The sequence below is a fragment of the Salvelinus alpinus genome, chromosome 13 (genome assembly GCF_045679555.1).
Source record: "Salvelinus alpinus chromosome 13, SLU_Salpinus.1, whole genome shotgun sequence".
Lineage (NCBI taxonomy): Eukaryota > Metazoa > Chordata > Actinopteri > Salmoniformes > Salmonidae > Salvelinus > Salvelinus alpinus.
The window spans coordinates 43,021,945-43,046,069 of NC_092098.1; the positions used below are offsets into that span (position 1 = coordinate 43,021,945).

The 24,125-nt window shown below is 42.5% G+C and overlaps 1 protein-coding gene across 1 annotated transcript; it reads left to right on the top strand.

Moving 5' to 3' along the window:
- The first annotated feature begins 1,006 nt into the window (after positions 1 to 1,006).
- On the top strand, positions 1,007 to 18,793 carry vdac1 (voltage-dependent anion channel 1). Its single transcript, XM_071339450.1, has 9 exons — positions 1,007 to 1,142; positions 5,786 to 5,855; positions 6,536 to 6,585; positions 6,924 to 7,076; positions 11,686 to 11,738; positions 11,938 to 12,165; positions 13,657 to 13,807; positions 14,001 to 14,058; positions 17,719 to 18,793. The coding sequence occupies exons 2-9, from the start codon at positions 5,789 to 5,791 to the stop codon at positions 17,808 to 17,810; spliced, it is 852 nt and encodes a 283-aa protein (XP_071195551.1). The 5' UTR covers positions 1,007 to 1,142; positions 5,786 to 5,788; the 3' UTR covers positions 17,811 to 18,793.
- Positions 18,794 to 24,125: the final 5,332 nt, after the last annotated feature.

The window sequence follows — 24,125 nt, forward strand, 5'->3', positions numbered from 1 at the left end:
GGCCGGGCTAGGCCGTCATTGTAAATAAGAATTTGTTCTTAACTGACTTTCCAAAATACATAAAATCATGATGAGGCCTACAGTGTTTTTGATATAAATGCCATTCATCCCTAAACTTTTACAGAATATCAAATCAAAATGTATTTGTCACATGCACCGAACACAATAGGTTCGCACAATTACACAATTTCACCTTACAGTGAAATGCTTATACTTACAAACCCTTAACCAACAATGCAGTTTAAAAAATACGTAAAGAAAAATAAGTAATAAACGTAAAGAAAAATAAGTAATAAAGTAACAAATAATTAAAGAGCAGCAGTAGAATAACAATAGTGAGGCTATATACAGGGGGTACCGAGTCAAGAGTCAATGTGCGGGGGCACCGGTCAGTCGAGGCAATAGAGGTAATATAAACATGTAGGTAGAGTTATTAAAGTGACTTATGCTTAGATAATAACAGAGTAGCAGCAGCGTAACATGGGGGGGGGGGGGGGGGGGGCAATGCAAATAGTCTGGGTAGCCATTTGATTAGATGTTCAGTAGTCTTATGGCTTGGGGGTAAAAGCTGTTCAGAAGCCTCTTGGACCTTGACTTGGCGCTCCAGTACCGCTTGCCGTAGCAGAGAGAACAGTCTATGACTAGGGTGGCTGGAGTCTTTGACAATTTTTAGGGCCTTCCTTTGACACCGCCTGGAGGTCCTGGATGGCAGGAAGCTTGGACCCAGTAATGTACTGGGGCGTGCGCACTACCTTCTGTAGTGCCGTGCGGTCAAAGGCAGTGATGCAACCAGTTAGGATGCTCTCAATGTCACAAATCCTGGCTCTACTCCTGTGCAATGCACTCATTGCCCAGGGACGGTTTTGGGTATAAGCACATCATGTTGGGGATATGTGATGAGGTGGGAAGAGATTATCCTAGATCTGTTGTAAACGGCGGCGGGTTTAACCCTACTGATGATGCGATATGCAGGAATAAAAATATCAACAGCGCGTGCGCCACAAATAATGCAAGAGGCGAAGGCTTTTTTCACACGGCTGCGTGACTTCTAGAGTGTGTGACGCTGTAGCACCTCCTCTTACCCCTCCCTTTGTCCAGTTGACAGGATCCCTCTCAGGCAGGATTGGAAACCATTGACAGAGGTATGTCGAAATGTAATACTGTTGCCTATTATGGGGCACTATTGTATCCCTGTTGTGATGGACATTGACCTCTTGGCTTAAATCTTAAGAGACGGCACGTGCATTCACTGCGAAATCAGAAGCAGCCCAGGAGGAGAGGTGCTGATAGGCATGCAGCAATGTTAGCTAGCTAGCTGAACAAGGCCTCAAGTAGCTAATACCCTGCTTGAGGTCAACTGTAAGTGTGGCCAACAATTATTTGGATTTATTGAACTTAGCTACTATTTTCCTCTGCAAATTGATTAAACCCGCTAGTTATAACCTCCAATTCTGCAAGGTATGCAATTGTCCCGTTGTCTACCAATTGCTTGCTAACCCCAGCAGCTAGCTAGCTAGTTATCAAGGAAACTTAAGATGTCCAAGCACAAGAAGTGATGCTTCTGCCACCTTGTTTCATAACCCCTTAGGCATCACGTAGCCAGGTTGCCTGGAAACCCGATGTTGAGTTGAATTCTATGTCGGCGGAAATGAGCGTTTGAATCAGGAAGGTTCTCTCTCAGGACCTCTAACTTACAAGCCAGAATGTCGAATAAAATTATATTTTAACTTACTTTACCGGTTGTCCGTGCGGTTGTTCCTTTTTCAGGTAGGAATGTAAGAAATATTTCCACAGGTAAGCTGCAATATGTAGCTTTTTGAGTGACCCGAACAAATTCAAATGGACAAATCTAGATAATTTCTTTCTCATTGAAATCTAGTCTAAGAAGCCTCTGTTCTAGAAGATCTGTTCTATGTGCACTATTCCTATGCTTCCCGTTAAGTTTATCTTTTGTTTCTTTTACATTCGGTTTTGTAAATGAACTTCAAACAGCTGAAAATATATTTCACAGTGGTTTAGATGGTACAATAATCCTCTACACAATTGGATTTCTGGATCCAGGAAATGGTGGAGTGATTTCTGCATATTGCACCTTTATATAAACGTCAAAGCGCTGCATGTGCACATGATAAAAATTCATGCACTTATTTACATGGTTCTGCTGCATGCTTCAGGTGATAGAAATCTGAACGCACTAAGTCAAAAGGACCAACGGCAGAGCAATCGGCAGACTATGTTTAAAGGTGCAATATGCAGAAATCGCTCTGCCATTTCCTGGTTGCTAAAATTCGAATAGTTCAGCTAATTTCAGTTTGACAAAACAAGCAATGTTTAGAGAATAGTTGTAGGGATGCGCGATATATCTGTATATGCCTATTATTAGCTAAAAAGGCTAACATCGGTATCGGCCCGATGTCTAGTTTAACACCTATGTTAAAAACCCATGTCAAAGCTACCGTGCATACCTATATAACGTAGGTGCATGATGTAATGACGCCACGTAAAATGTTGTGCTACATGTACAACACAGCATTCCTAACCTAGCCCACAATGTCTGCTGTGTGGATCGAGCAGTCAACAAGTCGAGCAGTCATTTGAAAGAGTAAGAACATTTCAGCGAGACAACTCAAAGGTGAAAGCCATTAAAGCCAAGATAATGGAATTCATTGCCCTTGACAATCAACCGTTCTCTGTCGTGGGTGATGTTGGCTTTCGCCGACTGATCGCGCACCGGTACACACTACCAAGTGCGCTGTTTTTCAGATGTTGCTTTACCGGAGTTACACAGTAATAGCGTCACTGCTATTAGCTTCACGACATACATTCTATGGAACGCTGTTTGGGTCTTTGCATGTCAAAAAATATACATTAGCACTGTTAAAGCTGTACAAAAAACTTCTGGGGTAGCTAGCTTTAGCTTGGTACCTAGCTAGCACCAATACAACCAGCCTGAAAACAATGACCAGTAGAAACTGCAGTCATTTTCATTATTCTTAGCAATGATTTAAGAATCCCTGTAAGTATTAGCTAGGTTGCCACTTGTTGTACGCCTATTGAAATTGAACTTCAGTTCATGAAAATAAATAGCTAGGCCGCTACTTAACCCTATTTCCCAAAGTTAACGTTATAAGCAGCCAGCTAGCTTCATCTGGCTAGAGAGGCTTGACCGGACAAGGTTATGTGTTGTAAAGCTAGCCACAATAAGGATTAGGCACAATAGTGGAATTTGCGGTTTGCCTTCAAAATAAAAGTATGTAATTGACAGTGATGCAAATGAATACAAATAGTAGAATTATGCCATACTTTTTTTTTTTTGAAGGCTAACCGCATAGTCCACTACTGTAGCTAATCCATATTGTGGCTAGCTTCGCATAGATGGGTCCGACCACCATTAATCAAATAAAAACTGACATATAAATTAGTGTTATTTTAGATGGTGACACGTAGCTATATAGTTAGCTCGCTAACAGATTATGTCGTGTTATTTGACACATAAAAAATAGTGTTATTTGACGTATCTTTTTTGACACGCAAACGGCATTCCATAGAAATCCTGGTTGAGAATGAAATGACTGAACAAAGGAACAACGAAACAGCACAGCAAGTAAGTTAAAGAAATAGATTTTGATTATTTTTCTGGTTATGGGGACATACGTAAATGCCAACAAAATTACTTTTTGGTCAGTGTGGTGTGTGTGTGTGTGTGTAACCTTTTATTTAACTAGGCAAGTCAGTTAAGAACAAATTCTTATTTACAATGACGGCCCAGACGACGCTGTTCCAGTTGTGCCCCGCCCTATGGAACTCCCAATCACAGCCGGATGTGATACAGCCTGGATTCGAACCAGGGACTGTAGTGACACCTCTTGCACTGAGATGCAGTGCCTTAGATCGCTGCGTCCATGTGTGTGTGAAATTTTTCTTTACAAAAATGCTTAAAAGGCGCTAAAATTTAAATATCGGTTATTGGGGTCTGGTTTTTTGTCAAGGAAAGTATCGGATATCGGTATCAGCCAAAAATGTCATATCGGTGCATCACTAGTGTCAATGCTGCTTCGTGTGTGAGAGAGATCTGGATGTGTGTAATGTATGTGTTCTGGAATGCTTGACACTTCCTGTCCCCTCTGAGCAAGTGCCTGTTGGTCACTAGAGATTATAGTTAATTTTGTGGGCTTGTTGAGGCTCGTATTATTTAACCTCAGTGTGATGAAATAAAGGTTGTGTAATGCTTGGTGTTGGGTGTCACTAAATCATGCATTTATTTACCACAGGGAGAACAAAGGTATATTTTTATTTAACTAGGCAAGTCAGTTATGAACAAATTCTTATTTACAATGACGGCCTACCGGGGAACAGTGGGTTAACTGCCTTGTTCAGGGGAAGAACAACGTTTTTACCTTTGACAGCTCGGGGATTCGATCCAGCAACCTTTCGGTTACTGACCCAACGCTCTAAACAATAGGCTACCTGCTGCACCAAAGATTAAGGGGAAAGGAAGATACCTAGTCAGTTGTACAACTGAAGTGTGTCTTCCGCATTTAACCCAACCCCTCTGAATCTGAGAGGTGCTGGTAAATGTCGATTATGGCATCCCCGTCTTCGGCGCCCGGGGAATAGTGGGTTAACTGCCTTGCTCCGGGGCAGAACGACAGATTTTTACCTTGTCAAGTTGTGGTGATTTGAAGGATTTAAAAAAATATATATATATATTTTTTAAATGGAACCTTTTATTTAACTAGGCAAGTCAATTAAGAACAAATTCTTATTTACAATGACGGCCAAACCCGGACGATGCTGGGCCAATTGTGCGCCGCCCTATGGGACTCCCAATCACGGACGGTTGTGATACAGCCTGGATTTGAACCAGGGTGTCTGTAGTGACGCCTCTAGCACTGAGATGCAGTGCCTTAGACCGCTGCACCACTCAGGAGCCCTGACGTTGTGGCCGTAGGCTGTGTGGCACACGCTGATGTACAAAATAGGTCTTTGGGCTATACTCTATTTGCAAATTAGCATTGTGCACACATGGGTAGAGGACAAGTGTGCAGTTTAAGCCAAGTCTTGGACTAAAAAGCAAGATCAATGGAGAATGTCAATTGAAAATGCTTTAATTCCAGGATTAGGCTTATTCTTTGTCCGTTAAACCGCCCAATAATCTGGCAGCATCTTTTTTGTAATCTGCAACAAGCAGGTGTTTTCTTATGTTATTTAACATGGAAATTTCTGCCCACTTATATAGTGGAGTGGAGGTCGTCAATCCAATAATAAAACTAATCTAAACTGAAATTTAGAAATCACTTGTCTATTATTGAGATGGTCCAGTGTATTAATTTTGACTGTTGTGAAATCTCTATCCCGGCAAGTGTTATTTTTCTGACGAGTCAGAGCAAACGGGTGAGTCCGTCCAGGCACGGGTGTGCGCATGCCTGCCAGCTTCCCCAATCGGCCCACCCTATCCATCAATGACCTCCATCCATCCCCTTCTTTCCCACGTCCCCCACCAGCAGTGTTCTCTCCCCAGCCTTCCTTGGTGTATCACTGAAGGCCCAGCACACTACTAGTTCTTTATGTCATTGGCGTTGCACGGAGGTTTGTGCCAAATATTTGATAACTAAACCAAGATCAACCACAGCCCGTCCTTTCAAAAGGGAACAAATTAGTCATAGTGGACAGAACAGCTGTTTCACATTTATACATCCTTTGAAATATCTGTCTCATTGCTCTGTGTTTGTGCTTTAGCCAAACACAAAGCTTTCAAATTTGTTATTATTTTTTTTTTAAACAGATAATGGCCGTTCCTCCTACCTATGTTGACCTTGGCAAGTCCGCCAAGGATGTCTTCACCAAGGGATACGGTGAGTACCTCAGTACTTCTACTCACTATCCATCTACTCAGCCTTTTCTCCTGTCCTGCAGAGAATGAGGAATGGACTTTAGCCTAGTTTTATATCTATTTGGTGAATTCTCTAGTTTAGACTGGCTGTCCTTGGGCAGTGTATTGACTGGGAGACACCGCTGCACAGAGACAGTGAGGCTCAGGCTGTACTATGGGGATTCCTGGGTAAATGGGCCTTGAATAGCACTTGGGGTTAGCCATAGTACTTTCCTAGGGCAAGGGTGGGACTGCCCAGTGGACCAGCACACTGATTCCGAGAGGGGGATGGGAAGCAAGCTGGGGCTGTGAACCGTGGCTGATGCCTGGTATGACAATGTACTCTCTAGCGTATAAACCACATCAAATCAATACACTCACTCAGTCAATGTTATGTAATAGTTCTAATAGATGTAGTTCTAGGCTAGTATTTCTCAGACAGGGATTTATTGAACAGTGGTTTATGTGTTTATGAGGTGGTAAAATAAGTCTCCATGAGACTGCATGTGTATTATGGAAATAATGAGAAGCCACGTGTTTACGGATTGCCAGGAATGTTAGTGAAAAGTTAACTGAACAGAAATGTATCATCAGTTTGAAGAGCACTCCTAGAATGTTGTGTAATTACAACAGTTTGATTTAATTTTCTTCCATGCCTCTCAGGTTTTGGTCTCATCAAGCTGGACTTGAAAACCAAGTCAGAGAATGGACTGGTGAGTTCCACAGCAGAGTTGGTCCGATTACCCCTTGGAGCCAAAAGAGGCACTTGACTCAGAGTGCTATAAATTAAGTAGTTATCTAGCCCTCTGTCATCATACAACTTAGAGGGCCTCTAGTTATCTTGCTCATTGAAAACTGTGAAAGACCTCTGTGATTGTCAGCTTCACTTTAGATTATTTTACTAGCTGCAAAGAAAAACAAACTATAACATATTTATACTCGAATACATTCAAACACATTTTGGCCCATGTGATCCTCAACCATCCAAATCCTCACTGCTTTATAACATGATCACATCTAACCTTTGACCTCTGTTTGACTCCAATCCCAGGAGTTCACCAGCACAGGCTCTGCCAACACGGAGACCAGCAAAGTGGCTGGCACCCTGGAGACCAAGTACAAGTGGGCGGAGCATGGGCTGACCTTCACTGAGAAGTGGAACACTGACAACACTCTGGGCACAGAGATCACTCTGGAGGACCAGGTCAGGATCATGTGTTCTTTAGATCAGGGTGCAATGTACTCAACTCCGTTTTCTTCAATCAGCAATTGTTAGAAGGAGGCTATAAACCAAGGAGTAATCCCATCACAGGGATGTTAATTGGGGAGGACGGGCTCGTGGTAATGACTGGAGCGGAATCAGTGGAATGGTATCAAATGCATCAAACAGGTGCTTGATGCCATTCCATTTGCCCCGTTCCGGCCATTATTATGAGCCGTCCTCCCCTCAGCAGCCTCCACTGAATCCCATGTGTAAATATAAAAAAGACCAGCACTCACTGACTTGTTTCATTGATTTATTATATATTTTATGTAAGGGGTGGGAAATTCCAGTCCTCGAGGGCCTGATTGGTGTCACAGTTTTGCTCCAGCTAACACACCTGACTCCAATAATCACCTAATCATGATCTTCAGTTTAGAATGCAATTTGATTAATCAGCTGTGTTTGCTAGGGATGTGTGACACCAATCAGGCCCTCAAGGACTGGAGTTGCCCCACCTGTTTTATGGCAATAGGCATAGGCCTATATTTACATAATTTCACATGTTTAGTCTGGTGTGTGGGAGTATCAGTTCCCTATGGACCCCCCTACCCTGTTAAGTGGTGAAATGCTCATAGCAATATACCTTTTAATTACACAACACAATCTTTTAATCATTCTTTCCAACTGTCAGAAATTCATTTAAGGTCATGAACAGTCTAAATGTTTTTCATGAAATTGGATGAAACCACATCAAAGTATGACACATGACTTGCATCTACATTGGTAAAGTTTGATCATAAAGTTATTGGTCCCCTCCCCTGTGTCAAACACTTGGATTCAGGAGGCGGGATTATTAAGAGGATAAGGTGACATCACCCTAACTCTCATTTTAATACACCAATGGTAAAATGATATTATCGTAGCACCTTGTAACCAACATTGGAGAAGGCGTGTTTGCAGAGGGGTGTGGTTTATGTAGCTCGATAGCTACTCTACTGTTGCCCAAATTTGACTGTAAGGTGTCAACTTTTAATTATATTAGCTTTCCCTATTCATCTATGGCAAACATACTTATGTTTCCCCTTTCACCTGTGTCTGGTGTTAGCTAGTTACTGGCTAGCTAGGTCTTCAGCCAGCATGGAACAAAAACTCTGACACAGTATTCATGTCAACACATCTGGCAGTGCTGCTGTGAACCGCATCACAAGAGACATGCCAAACGGTAGATGTATAAAAAAATAACACCATTGATGCAATTTCAATGTTGAGTTGCTTTGTGTCTCACCAAATTCGCTTGAGATGATTTTACTGCAACACTGCTCACTGCGTCCAAGTTGCTTGACATAGGTGTTTCAAAGAGCCGTCAGTCAAGGTGAGCTCATTAATATAAGCTCCATGCCCACTTAGCCTGTCTTTTCAAACTTCCTGGTAGTTAGCCATGAGAGAGACTATTTCCCCAAATAGCATTTCTATCCAAAACAAATATTACGGGTGATATTTTAGTCACAAAGGCTTTTAGTCACTATTTTACATGGGAATCAGAATGACTGTTTGGGACCTCTTTTTAAAGGGGAACTCTCAACCCCAATATCATCCTTTGTCCAACCCTTTAAAAAAATGCATTCAGGTGAAGTTGTGGGTAGGGGGAATTGCTCATAAATGTATATATTTTGGGGTGGGTGAATGTAATTGTACCTTAGCTCAAAACTTTCTCGCTAAAGCATACTTACCTGAAGTCCACTGGTACGCTCTGATAATAAAATGATGTGCATCACGAGCAAATAAGTCTCTGGACCTTTGGCTCACAGTGGTATGCCGCTGAGTTTCTGACAACTATTGCCACTGGCGGTATAAATTTGAATCCCTCATGGGGTGCAAAAAAATATATATTTGAAATGTGGGCTCACGTTTATTGTGGTGTTGGGGAAAAAAATACATTTATCACCTTGACTATTAAGATTAGGGGCTCAATCCAACCCACATTGCAGTATTTACGCAGTACCTCTTTTTGTAACGGTCAAATTAACTGTATAAAAACATACAACTACTACCAGGGCGAACCCTTTCACAGGTATGCTTTAACCTTTCAGAAATAGAAGTGTGTGGGCACGGGGTGACTATTGTAAATAAAGGATGAACAAGTAAATCATCTGAAACATGTGGATTAGAACTCCCAGCCCATTGAAATATGAGTGACCTGTGTTTTAGCAGACTGCGCCTCCAATCAGTAATAGTAATTGGGGGGAAAATCTACTCGTTGATACGATGGTTGTAGCTACGAATATAAAGGTATAATCTTCATAGCCTACTTTTTTCCCCGTTAAAGCACAGATGTGTATGAAACGGTAAGCAAAAACCTTGAATTTAGGCAAGGAAGCATCATGCTAAATATATTGGCACACTCCATTTACCAAGACCATTGCCAAATAAGGCACGCTGTCACCTGCTTTTATAGTAAGCATTGAGGTGGTACCACCCAGCACATCTACAGTAGAAGGGAGTGTATTTCATACCGAACCCCTCCCTTGAGGTGGTACCACCCAGCACATCTAGAAGGGAGTGTATTTCATACCGAACCCCTCCCTTGAGGTGGTACCACCCAGCACATCTAGAAGGGAGTGTATTTCATACTGAACCCCTTCCTTGAGGTGGTACCACCCAGCACATCTAGAAGGGAGTGTATTTCATACCGAACCCCTCCCTTGAGGTGGTACCACCCAGCACATCTAGAAGGGAGTGTATTTCATACCGAACCCCTCCCTTGAGGTGGTACCACCCAGCACATCTAGAAGGGAGTGTATTTCATACTGAACCCCTTCCTTGAGGTGGTACCACCCAGCACATCTAGAAGGGAGTGTATTTCATACCGAACCCCTCCCTTGAGGTGGTACCACCCAGCACATCTAGAAGGGAGTGTATTTCATACCGAACCCCTCCCTTGAGGTGGTACCACCCAGCACATCTAGAAGGGAGTGTATTTCATACCGAACCCCTCCCTTGAGGTGGTACCACCCAGCACATCTAGAAGGGAGTGTATTTCATACCGAACCCCTCCCTTGAGGTGGTACCACCCAGCACATCTAGAAGGGAGTGTATTTCATACCGAACCCCTCCCTTGAGGTGGTACCACCCAGCACATCTAGAAGGGAGTGTATTTCATACCGAACCCCTCCCTTGAGGTGGTACCACCCAGCACATCTAGAAGGGAGTGTATTTCATACCGAACCCCTCCCTTGAGGTGGTACCACCCAGCACATCTAGAAGGGAGTGTATTTCATACCGAACCCCTCCCTTGAGGTGGTACCACCCAGCACATCTACAGTAGAAGGGAGTGTATTTCATACCGAACCCCTCCCTTGAGGTGGTACCACCCAGCACATCTAGAAGGGAGTGTATTTCATACCGAACCCCTCCCTTGAGGTGGTACCACCCAGCACATCTAGAAGGGAGTGTATTTCATACCGAACCCCTCCCTTGAGGTGGTACCACCCAGCACATCTAGAAGGGAGTGTATTTCATACCGAACCCCTCCCTTGAGGTGGTACCACCCAGCACATCTAGAAGGGAGTGTATTTCATACCGAACCCCTCCCTTGAGGTGGTACCACCCAGCACATCTAGAAGGGAGTGTATTTCATACCGAACCCCTCCCTTGAGGTGGTACCACCCAGCACATCTAGAAGGGAGTGTATTTCATACCGAACCCCTCCCTTGAGGTGGTACCACCCAGCACATCTAGAAGGGAGTGTATTTCATACCGAACCCCTCCCTTGAGGTGGTACCACCCAGCACATCTAGAAGGGAGTGTATTTCATACCGAACCCCTCCCTTGAGGTGGTACCACCCAGCACATCTAGAAGGGAGTGTATTTCATACCGAACCCCTCCCTTGAGGTGGTACCACCCAGCACATCTAGAAGGGAGTGTATTTCATACCGAACCCCTCCCTTGAGGTGGTACCACCCAGCACATCTAGAAGGGAGTGTATTTCATACCGAACCCCTCCCTTGAGGTGGTACCACCCAGCACATCTAGAAGGGAGTGTATTTCATACCGAACCCCTCCCTTGAGGTGGTACCACCCAGCACATCTAGAAGGGAGTGTATTTCATACCGAACCCCTCCCTTGAGGTGGTACCACCCAGCACATCTAGAAGGGAGTGTATTTCATACCGAACCCCTCCCTTGAGGTGGTACCACCCAGCACATCTAGAAGGGAGTGTATTTCATACCGAACCCCTCCTTTGAGGTGGTACCACCCAGCACATCTAGAAGGGAGTGTATTTCATAACGAACCCCTCCTTTGAGGTGGTACCACCCAGCACATCTAGAAGGGAGTGTATTTCATACCGAACCCCTCCTTTGAGATGATGATAGCTGCTTCTACATCAAGACTTCAATGGTAGAGTTGAACGGCTAGGAGCAGAAAGAGCTAGATTTACTACTAAAAGACCAAAATATATCACTTATGCAATGTACTGTCAAAATGAAGACCACTAACTAAGCCTAAAAAATCTGGTTTTGGATTATAATCTTTTCTTCTTCATGAAAGTTACTCTTTTAATTCTGATTCATTCATGCTTTCCTCTCATCTCTCTTTTTCTCCCCTCAGTTGGCCAAAGGGCTTAAATTGACGTTTGATTCCTCCTTCTCGCCAAACACTGGGTAAGAAATGTCTATTTAATTCAGTGAAGGTAGCATTTAATTGCTTCACATTGTTAATGAATTGAAATAAATGTCATCACACAATACATGATGAAAAGGAATTTCCTGCTGAATATAGGTCATTGTATCTTGCCATTTTGACACTGTATTACCTCACACTGACAAGTTCCTTCCGCCATCCCTCACCTCTCTGCTTTAGCAAGAAGAGTGGTAAGATCAAGACCGGCTATAAGAGGGAGCACATCAACCTGGGCTGTGATGTGGACTATGACATCAACGGGACGGCAGTGCACGGCGTGGCAGTGGTGGGCTACGAGGGCTGGCTGGCCGGCTACCAGGTGACCTTTGAGGCCGGGAAGAACAGGGTCACCCAGAGCAACTTTGCCGTGGGCTACAAGACCGACGAGTTCCAGCTCCACACGAATGTGTAAGTAGATGGAATTAAATTAATAGATACGGAAATGTGGTTCAGGTAGGCCTCTGCGCTTCAGCAAACAATGGAAGTAAAACGGGTGCTCAACAACAACAACAACAACAATGACAGTAAGCCAGTAACGTGGGGCTTAACAACAATGACAGTAAGCCAGTGATCGGCCTTAACAACAATGACAGTAATCCAGTGATGGTGCTTAAGGACCCTGAACATGGTCTTTAGGGTCGATTTACAGTGATGAAGCATTTTGTTTGTGACTCATTCAGGAGTAATACCCTCAACTGAATGTTGTAAGCACCAAATCAAATGTTATTGGTCACATACACATATTTATCTATCAGACCAACCAAGGCTTTTAAACCACTAGTGAGTAAAATGTTGTTTCCAGCTCTTTGAGAGCTGACCTTGTCTGGACAATAGCAACTCTAAGCACTCTGTCTGGCCCCCTCGGATGCAGACTGGCAGTTATTTTAGTCCCACTGTATCCCACGGTGATGGGATTTGTGAAAGGGCTTTGTCAGAAGAGGGAGGTGGATAGTATAGTAAGCTAACCTCCTGCTGTGACCTGTCCTCCCAGTCATGATCACTTGTTTTGACAAGGTCAATTAGCTCTGAGACGTTGCTCTTTAATCCTTTGACAGCTCATCCTTGATATATACAGGTAACTGCCAAAATAAAGGAAACGCCAATATAAAGTGCCTTAATAGGGTGTTGGGCCACCACTAGCCAGAACAGCTTCTATCCTCCTTGGCATAGATTCTACAAGTGTCTGGAACTCTATTAGAGGGATGCAACACCATTCTTCCACAAGAAATTGCATAATTTGCTGTTTTGTTGATGGTCATGGAAAACGCTGTCTCAGGCGCCGCTCCAGAATCTCCCATAGGTGTTCAATTGGGTTGAGATCTGGTGACTGAGACGGCCATGGCATATGGTTTACATCGTTTTCATGCTCATCAAACCATTCAGTGACCACTCGTGCCCTGTGGATGGGCGTATTGTCATCCTATGGGGGCACAGCCATGGTAGCCAAAATAATGGCCAGCATTTTTTTATACATGACCCTAAGCATGATGGGATGTCAATTGATTAATTCAGAAACCCCATCTCTGGAACCAACTACTTTCAATATACTTTGTATCCATCATTTACTCAGGTGTTTCCATTATTTTGGCAGTTACCTGTAGGTCTGATAGTTAAGATTGTGACATTGATCGTCTGATAGTTAAGATTGTGACATTGATCGTCTGATTGCAATTCATGTGATGGGTAATTCATGTTTTTGTATAGATCATGGAAACTCTGTAAAGCAGTATCTTTTTTTAAATGAAATGCACAAGGCCTTGGTATGCTATGTCTATTGGAATGGATTTGGATGTTGCAATATATACATACATACATACATACATACATGCTAGTTCCCACAGCCTTCTGTATTCAAAGTATCACCCTCATAGTGATGAATACGCTTGTTTTTTATAACAGAAATGATGGCACAGAGTTTGGCGGGTCCATCTACCAGAAGGTGAACGACCAGCTGGAGACAGCAGTCAACCTGGCCTGGACCGCTGGCAACAGCAACACTCGCTTTGGCATCGCAGCCAAGTACCAGATCGATGCCGACGCAGCCTTCTCGGTAAGAGGCCACAAGCTAGTCCTCACTGGCTGAGACTTGACCTCTGCCTGGGGTCATGTTCAGGGCACGAGTAGAGAGAGCTGCTAGGCTAATCAGTTTAACATTATTTCTTGAAGCATTGTTGTATTTAAGTACCTTTTGATTGAATCCTAAATGTTGGTATTTCATGATCACTTTCCTGTTTCTTCTACAGGCCAAAGTGAACAATTCTAGTCTTGTTGGCCTGGGATACACTCAGACTCTGAAGCCTGGTGAGTATATTTTTTACATTTATTATTAAACTTATTTTACAACTTTCCTCCATGCCAGTGACGTCTTGATGAAACGTGCAGTAAAAAGCAGTTGAAATGTCTTTCTGCTGTATATAGGGCAGAAAGGACAGAACAGCAGTACAGTGGTTGCTCCACTAAAGTGTTGCGGTTATGCTGCGGTACTTAGAAGTAATTTGTCATTTAGTACAATACCCTGCGTCACCACTTCATTGCTCCACACCAGTGTAAAGGGGAGTTAGAGCACTGATTATGCTTTGGGGTCATACTGTGTCTCTAACTGACAATGAATGGGCGACATAAACCTATATAGAAACTGATAATTGTGCACAACTTCAGTATTACTTACCAAAACTGTTGTTACACTAAGGTTTTTACTTTATTAGGATTATTTTGCTCTTACTGTAGTACTGTAGGCCACTCCCAACCAGTCACATTGTACAGCACCTGAGTGGTGCAACAGTCTAAGACACTGCAAACTGTGTTGCTACAGATGCTGGTTCAATACCCATGCCGGCCTCGACTGGGAGACCCATGAGATTACTAGGTTTTTGGTTTCTCTCCCTCTAAAAACATAAATAATTCTAAATAACAAACTGGCTTTATTTACAAATTAGTAACAGTCTCACCCCATGTTCAGGAATGGCCTTTTTCTCTCTCATTTTACATTATTTGAAAACAAAATAATCTCCAAAATAGTAATTTTTTTAAACAAAGCGATTATTATTAATTTAGAATGATATAAAAGCCTCTTGGATATTCTCCCAGATATTATTAACCCTGTAATTAGCAGGACAATATATATTGGTATTATGGGTCATGGCTCCCGAGTGGCGCACAATGGGATTTCCTTGCAGTTCTCCAGCTGTATCCACTATTATGTATCACATCCGACCGTGATTGGGAGTCCCATAGGGCAGCACACAAATGGCCAGCGTTTCTCTCCCTCTAAAAACAGAAATAAAATGTTTTGGCCTTTACAAATATTATTTTGGCCTTTATTCAGATTACAATCATTCACTAAATAATCTTCAAAATATCGTTATTTTATCACCTACACATTACCATGAATGAGTGACTCACTCATTCATGGCTTTGGATCAAAATAAATATGTACAAACATTCATTCTGATAGTCTTTAATAAATAAATGTTTTGGTTTTCCTGACCTGGACACCATGTACAGTATTATAATATCCCATTATGGGCTGTTAGCAGGACAATATACCTTTACCAACACCTCTCTGTATTTTGATACTTTGTGGATGGGGCCTCCCCAGTGGCACAGCTGTCTATGTCACCGCAATGCAAAATGCGTTGCCACAGATGCAGGTTTGATACCCGTGCCGGCCACCACCGGGAGACCTATGAGGCTGCTTTTGGTTTTAATTTAGAATCCTCCAATCCTCTATATGTAATTATTGGCGGAGAGTCACGTTATACTGTAGGCCTACCGTAGGCGACATGAGTCTCACTAGTGTTGAGTAATGTGCTGTTAAAAGTGGTGTAGATCTTATTTATTTAAAGAGCATATTGAAGTTAGAAGCAATTGGATTAAGCAATAGCCTACAACTATTTTTAGCATCGTTTTGCACTACTCTGAAACAAGCATGGGGACTGGTCTTGATAAATCAATGCGGTTTTTATTTTCACTGAATCACCGTTTGGATATTGGATAGACTACAATTATGGTGTAGAAATGTTATGCTCTTAGTGAAACCTTTATTTAACTAGGCTAGTCAGTTAAGAACAAACTCTTATTTACAAGGACAGCCTACTCATTCCTCCCCGTCGGGGAATTGAACCCCGGTCTCCCGTGTGCCAGCACGACACGGCGATTCTTTGGCTAAATAGCCCAGTACGGTAGCCTACTCCCGACCGTCACTTTGTACAGCGCCATATTTTCCGTTCCATCCTAATGGAAAGCAAGAGGGTTTTTCATTTTTCTTGGAATAGGAACACCATAATATTAATCAAATTAATCCCAAACTCTAAAAGTAATTGGAAAGGTACAGTTGAAGTCAGAAGTTTACATACACCTTAGCCAAATACATTTAAACTCAGTTTTTCACAATTCCTGACATTTTAATCCTAGTAAAAATGTCCTGTCTTAGGTCAGTTAGGATCACCACTTTATTTTAAGAATGTGAAATGTCAGAATAATAGTAGAGATAATGATTTATTTCAGCTTTTATTTCTTTCATCACATTCCCAGTGGGTCAGAAGTTTACATTCACTCAATTAGTATTTGGTAGCATTGCCTTTAAATTGTTTAACTTGGGTCAAATGTTTCGGATAGCCTTCCACAAGCTTCCCACAATAAGTTGGGTGCGTTTTGGCCCATTCCTCCTGACAGAGCTGGTGTAACTGAGTCAGATTTGTAGGCCTCCTTGCTCGCACATGCTTTTTCAGTTCTGCCCACAAATTTTCTATAGGATTGAGGGCAGGGCTTTGTGATGGCCACTCCAATACCTTTACTTTGTTGTCCTTAAGCCATTTTCCCACAACTTTGGAAAAATTACTTGTGTCATGCACAAAGTAGATGTCCTAACCGACTTGCCAAAACTATAGTTTGTTAACAAGAAATGTGTGGAGTGGTTGAAAACCGAGTTTTAATGACTCCAACCTAAGTGTATGTAAACTTCTGACTTCAACTGTAGATACAAATGATTTGTGACATTGTGGTTACAATAAAGAATGTAAACAAGATGCTGTGTTTTTATTTACAGTAGTGATGGACAGCTGATGGCATTTTGAAAACTGGTTTTCAAACACTTGTAGCCCGATTAGCAGCACAATATACCTTTACCAACACCTCTCTGTATTTTGATACTTTGTGGATGGGGGCTCCCACAGTGCAACATGCATTGCTACAGATGTAGGTTCGATACCCGTGCTGGCTGCCACCGGGAGACCCATGAGGCGGCTTTTGGTTTTAATTTACAATCCTCTATATGTAATTATTGGCGGAGAGTCAAGTTATACTGTAGGCCTACCGTAGGCGACATGAGTCTCACTAGTGTTGCGTAATGTGCTGTTAAAGTGGTGTAGATCTTATTTATTTAAAGAGCATATTGAAGTTAGAAGCAATAGGATTTGAAGCAATACCCTACAACTATTTTAGCACCGTTTCGCGCTGCTCTGAAACAAGCATGGGGACTGGTCTTGACAAATCAATGCGATTTTTACTGAAGCCTACTCCCGACCGTCACGTTGTATAGCGCCATATTTTCCGTTCCATCCTAACGGAAACCCAGAGGGTTTTTCGTTTTTCTTGGAATTGAGACACCATAATATTAATCAAGCAAAATGTCTAAATCAGTGCCATATACTATGTTCTTACAAAAAAGGTTTTACATTCTCTAGTACAGCCACTATTGAAGGCTATCAAAGGCTTCTCAAAGATGCCCTCTGGTGGTCAAACTAGCACTAACTAGCATTAATGGTACCAGTGGTTGGCACTTAAATAATTTGCTGTAGAATTCTGCGGCACCACTCAAGCTGTGCTGCAGTACGCTACAACTTTTTAAAGGACAAACCACTGTATGCGCTTGACCTCCTCAGCCAGTCAATGAGCCCTGATCTTGTCACTTGTAACTCCTGCCAAAGTCGCCTTGCTGATGCCTTGTCTTTCTGTCTGCAGGAATTAAGCTGACCCTCTCTGCTCTCCTGGATGGGAAAAACATTAACGCTGGTGGGCACAAGCTCGGTCTTGGACTCGAGTTTGAGGCATAAGAAGGCATGGAACGCAACAACAAATATTTTATTGAAATAGCTATCCTCACAACCTTGTTTCCCCTACAGTAGATGTGCTATGGTTGAGGTGAGGCGGCACACAAGGTCAAATCACGCTACAGTTGATATGCTACTTTTACAGGACCACTTCAGATGATAAATTATTTTGGAATACAGGGCCCAGTTTAGAATAAAAGTATAACAAGTTTAAGGTAGAGTCTGCAAAATGTTAAAATGGGAAAGCTCTGTTGTGCATTTGTATTTCACTACAATCATGTAAACACTTTAATTTAATCTTTGTTTCAATAAGGATAAGAGAAAATAAGATACTGTTGGTCAAAAAAGGGCTTTGCAGGAGTTAGTAAACAGTTTAATTTCTGTCCACAAGGTGGGGCTGTTGCACGACATAGATCACAACATTCCTTGGCGAAGGTGATATATTCCTCTGTACTGGAGAGTTCTCTCATTGTAAACCCTCTGACAAAGAAGGGAAGTGTCTAAGCTATATTATTATGGGTTCGTGGTCCTTCACTTAAGCAGCAGTAGCTCTGAGGCACTAAAACCCTGTTGTGTACATCCAGGATTCGTTCCAAATGGCACTGTTCCCTATATAGGGCACTACTTTTTAGGGAATAGGATGCTATTTGGGACAAAGTGTCAGAGTTTTTTTTTTTTTGTCTCACTTGTCTTTGTCTGTGCAGTTGGTGTGAATTGTCTTTTGTTACATAGAGCAAAAATACTATTTGACCAATGTTATTCAATACTTAACCCACCTGTGATGTTTAAGACAAACCTCTGTCAATTGTTCCTAAAAAGAACCGGGAAGGTAACATGTCCTGCACACTATTCAACATCCCTCTTAATACAAATGCTTTGGTGAAAAAGATGAATGCATTTTACAAGGAATGGTAGTCTTCCGATGATTGTGTTGGAACAGACAAACTGTACCTGACAGTGTTAAATAAATACCAACAACATCTTGAGTATGCCTCTGCTTTTTTTCACCCATAATAATGATTATGAAAATAAATGCCTTGGATTTGCTTTCGTGCTATATTCTCATATCTACCACAGATCGTACTGAAATTTGTCCCCCAAAACATGATCAGTGTCATTTTCATCATCCTTGGCATTAGCCGGCTACCATTGCTAAACGTGACAACCATGGGACTTGACAGACACAAATTTGGCACCAGGCTATGATAGCATCACAGTCAGGGCCATGCATGCATGTAACCGATGTGAAATGGCTAGCTAGTTAGCGGCGGTGCGTGCTAATAGCGTTTCAATCGGTGATGTCACTCGCTCTGAGACCTGAAGTAGTTGTTCCCCTTGCTCTGCAAGAAGCGAGGCTTTTGTGGCGCGATGGGCAACGATGCTTCGTGGGTGTCAGTTGTGTGCAGAGGGTCCCTGGTTCGAGCCCAGGTAGTGGCGAGGAGAGGGATGGAATCAATACTGTTACATATACCTTTCAGGGGGCAGGTGCTCAAAATGGGGGAAAAGGGCACCCCCCCCCACTTGATAAATTATTTTACTTGCAGAAATCATATCTCGAAATTCATAACATACCAAATGTAGTAAAAATGTTACATTTTTCATCATATGCCTATTTCTGCAACAACACACTCATCACAAATTGTAAGCAAGCTAGTTAGTGCCTCCTAAATACATGAATGACATCGTGGAAAAGAGGGTCGGCTATCAGCTGATCGTTGATTGATATAAATCTGCTAGTTAGCTAGCTCAATTTATTTTACTGATTGTGATTAACCTATGTCTTTTTGCTGTAGCCAACCAGACCGAATATTGATGATGTAGGCTAAGTCAAGTGTTAATGAAATGTTATGCTGCTGTGGCAGTACTGTTGATATTTAAACTAGGTAGCTAGCTACACACACGGGTGGATTTGGAGGCCCCAGGCAGAGGCCAGTCTGAGACCCCCAACCCCTTGTGTTTCATAGTAAAGACCTAATTTCATTGTCAAATGTATTACCTTTTAATGTGCCATGAACACAACCAGTCTTGATGTTTTCATCTGATTGTCAAACAAATCACTTCAAAAAGTAGGTTACCTTCGCACATTCATCCCAAAATAATTCCAGGATCTGAAAAGTGCACTGTGCCCCCGCCAACTTCCCTTCAAGTGGCTGAAACTATCACCAGAGAAAGCAACCAACTGAGTGAAACAGCGCCACTCTGTCTTGCTATATGTAGCCCATGTATCTGATGCTGTCTGGCCAAAAAAGAGAATGACATGCTATACTCTTTTTAGCCAGAGAATCAGATACATGTCCTTTGCCTTGACGACAATGGAAGTATTTTCAGCAGCACCTGTCTTTTTACTAAAGACATGCATTTTGTATCCCCCTAGGGCATGGGTGTCAAACTCTGGCCCGCGGGCCAAATTTGGCCCGCGGGGTAATTATATTTGGCCCGCGAGACAATACCAAATTACTACTAGAGCTGGCCCGCCGGTATTATACAGCGCATTCACCGCTAATACTACGAATCCCATAATGCTCTGCTGTTGTTTTCGCGCGCCAATCAGGACAGGACCCAGAAACGCCCTCTCCTCTGTGACAGTAGTCATAGCAACATAGACGCTACAACTGTCAGCGCGCTATCCCTTCCCAAAAATGGCGAAAAGAAAGGCAGAAAACAGGAGCTTTCTGGACAAGTGGGAGGCAGAATATCTTTCTCTGTGACATCTCGAGCCATCTCGATGCGCTGAACCTGCAGCTTCAGGGGCGGGGGCGCATCATCACAGACATGTACGCTGCAGTGAGGGCCTTTAAAACTAAACTGTGCCTGTGGGAGAATCAGATGCTGCAAGGAAACCATTGCCATTTTCCCTGCTGCCAAACCATAAAAGCGCAGATCTCTACCGCCGTGTTCCCATGCGCACAGTTTGCTGAAAAACTCAGTGTTCTCGCCGCTGAGTTTAGCCGGCGATTTGCCGACTTCGATGTCCAGAAATGTAGGTTTGAACTGCTTAGTAATCCCTTCGCAGTTGATGTGGAAAATGCACCAACCAACATCCAAATGGAGCTGATTGAACTCCAGTGCAACGACACGCTGAAGTCAAAGTATGATGCTGTGGGCGCCGCACAGTTTCCACGGTTCATCCCTGACACAATGCCTCAGCTCCGCACCCAAGCTGCTCAGATGCTCTCCATGTTCGGCAGCACTTATCTATGCGAGCAACTTTTCTCCTCGATGAAGATGACCAAAACAACTCACAGGAGACGTCTGACTGATGAACACCTTCGCTCGATACTGAGGATTTCTTCAGCTCAGAGCCTGAGCCCAGACATTGATGAACTAGCATCCAAGAAGAGATGCCAGGTATCTGGCTTGGGCACATCAGATTAGATCAGTGTGCAATAATTAACGTTTTCTTTGTGCACTTTTTCTTGCTACAAGGCATGGGCTTGAATGGTTGATTGATTTATTATCATTTTATTTGTAAAAAAAAATATTTTGGTATTTAAATCAGAAGGCTGCAAATAGAAAAGAGGCATACGATTTTTATTTACATTTCATTTATTTAATAAATGAATGCCATTGATGTGTTTTTTCATTTGAAATTCGATTTTGCATGTCTCCACTATTAAATTATATATTGTATGGTAATAAGCGATGCTTGTTCCATATTCAATGTTAAAGCAAAACTTGTTTGGGTCCATATTAAAAGGTTCATTTGTTCAATGTTGGCCCGCGACTTTGTTCAGGTTTTACATTTTGGCCCACTGGGTATTTGAGTTTGACACCCCTGCCCTAGGGCCTGGGTTTCTACTAAGATAGTCTCGCCGAGAACCAGGCTGGGGAAGTTCATGGCAGAGAAATAGCTAAATAGGGGTGGAACCCCGTGTAAGTGACACCTCGCTACACGTCAAACCAATCAAATGCCTTGCTTAGGCGGAGCTCTAATAGTGCTCACTAGATTAGTGTCGTAGGTGCAACAGTGCATGAACGATGCTTTTTACAGTCTATGGGGAGGATGGCTGGGAAATCACAGATTAAAACATGTTGATGTATGTTCATTTTGTGTGTAAAGCACACTTCTGATAAAACAGAATTACATTTTTCCTCCAGGTTTTCTTCAATTTACGGAACAACTCTGAAAAATGTGTACTTCCCAGTCTGAAAACAGTGATGAAAATAACAGGTAGATATCTCTATCTTAAAGGTGCAATATGCAGAAATCGCTCCGCCATTTCCTGGTTGTAAAAATTCTAATAATTCACCTAATTTCAGTTTGTGACAAAACAAGCAATGTATTATGTAGATAATCATTGTACCGTCTAAACCGCTGTTCAAATATATATTCAATAAGAAAAAATATTGTATTTTCATCTGTTTGAAGTTTACAAAACCGAAAGTAAAAGATGGCAAAACTAAACTTAAGAACTGGAAGCATAGAAATAGTGCACATAGAACAGATCTACCACTTCCTAGATTTGCTTTAAATGAGAATGACAAATCTATAACACAGTTCTATGTGAATTTGGTCAGGTGGACCAAATAGTTACTTATTGCAGATTTAAACAGACAGATTTTGATGGGGATTTTAAAAATGGTTTATTTGTTATGCCTCCAGTGGAGCATGGGGGGGCCTCAAGCAAATAAATTATTATTAATATTATTCTAACTGTAATTTTTGTTTTTGTTTTGTGCTTAAACATTTTTTTTACTTTGACCCTTTTTCATCATATCCAATCGGTAATTAGTCTTGTCCCATTGCTGCAACTCCCCTACGGACTCGGGAGAGGCGCAGGTCGAGAGTTATGCTTCCTCAGAAGTCTGTACGGGAGTTGCAGCGATGGAACAAGACTATATAAAAATATATAAATATAAAAAATAACCATCAAATGCTATGATAAAAGTGGCTCTCATGAGGACCGCCACAGGAAAGGAAGACGCAGAGTTACCTCTGCTGCAGAGGATAAGTTCATTAGAGTTACCCCTCAGATTGTAGCCCAAATAAATGCTTCACAGAGTTCAAGTAACAGACACATCTCAACATCAACTGTTCAGAGGAGACTGCGGAATCAGGTCTTCACGGTCAAATTGCTGCAAAGAAACCACTACTAAATGACATCAATAATAAGAAGAGACTTGCTTTGGCCAAGAAACCTGAGCAATGGACATTAGACCGGTGGAAATCTGATGAGTCCAAATTTGAGATTTTTGGTTCAAACCGCCGTGTCTTTGTGAGACGCAGAGTAGGTGAACGGATGATCTCTGCATGTGTGGTTCCCACCATGAAGCATGGAGGAGGTGGTGTGGGGGTGCTTTGATGGTGACACTGTCTGTGATTTATTTATAATTCAAGGCACACTTAACCAGCATGGCTACCACAGCATTCTGCAGCAATACGCCATCCCATCTGGTTTGATAGCGGGACTATAATTTGTTTTTCAACCAAAACACACCTCCAGGCTGTGTAAGGGCTATTTGACCAAGAAGGAGATAGATGGAGTGCTGCATCAGATGACCTGGCCTCCACAATCACCTGACCTCGACCCAATTGAGATGGTTTGGGATGAGTTGGACTGCAGAGGGAAGAAAAAGCAGCCAACAAGTGCTCAGCATATGTGGGAACTCCTTCAAGACTGTAGGAAAAGCATTCCAGGTGACTACCTCATGAAGCTGGTTGAGAGAATGCCATGAGTGTAGAAAGCTGAGCGTGCGAGAGCTCCATACAGGGCAGATCAACAGGCGCAACCAACGGATGGAGCGGGGGTGGCGAACTTGATGATGACTTGCGGGAGTGGGTTTCGAAAAACAATTACCCTTTAAAAAATATATATATATAAATTTTTGCTGGGATATTATACCACCACCCAAAAGGGCACTTTGGAGACTAGAAGTGCAAAGGGGCATGTGCTCTGCACAAGTAGCGCCCTATCTGTGCATGTTCCTGATTACTGTAGTCAAGTTGTCTAACAGGTTTAACAGGGTAATGTTTTCATTCTAGCCATATTATCTTTGGCTCTTTGCACACATGCATTTATTTACTACAGGTTTGTGAAAGAAAAAAAAACGACGTAACATAAATGTATCTTTCTCACTGATCACACAATTCCCATTCCCACCCAGGTGTCAAATAAATACCATTCATGCTACTTCTATACAAAGTGGTTTTCGTAGAAGGGTAGGAGAGTATTTTCGCTAACCCAACCCTTTTCCTAACCGTAATGTCTGTCTCCTAACCTGCTATGTTAATTCCCCTAACCTGCTACGGCAAAAAGTCACTTCGGTATCGATGTGGCTTGAAAACAGTGGCTGCAGTCCAAACGTTATTTTTACCCC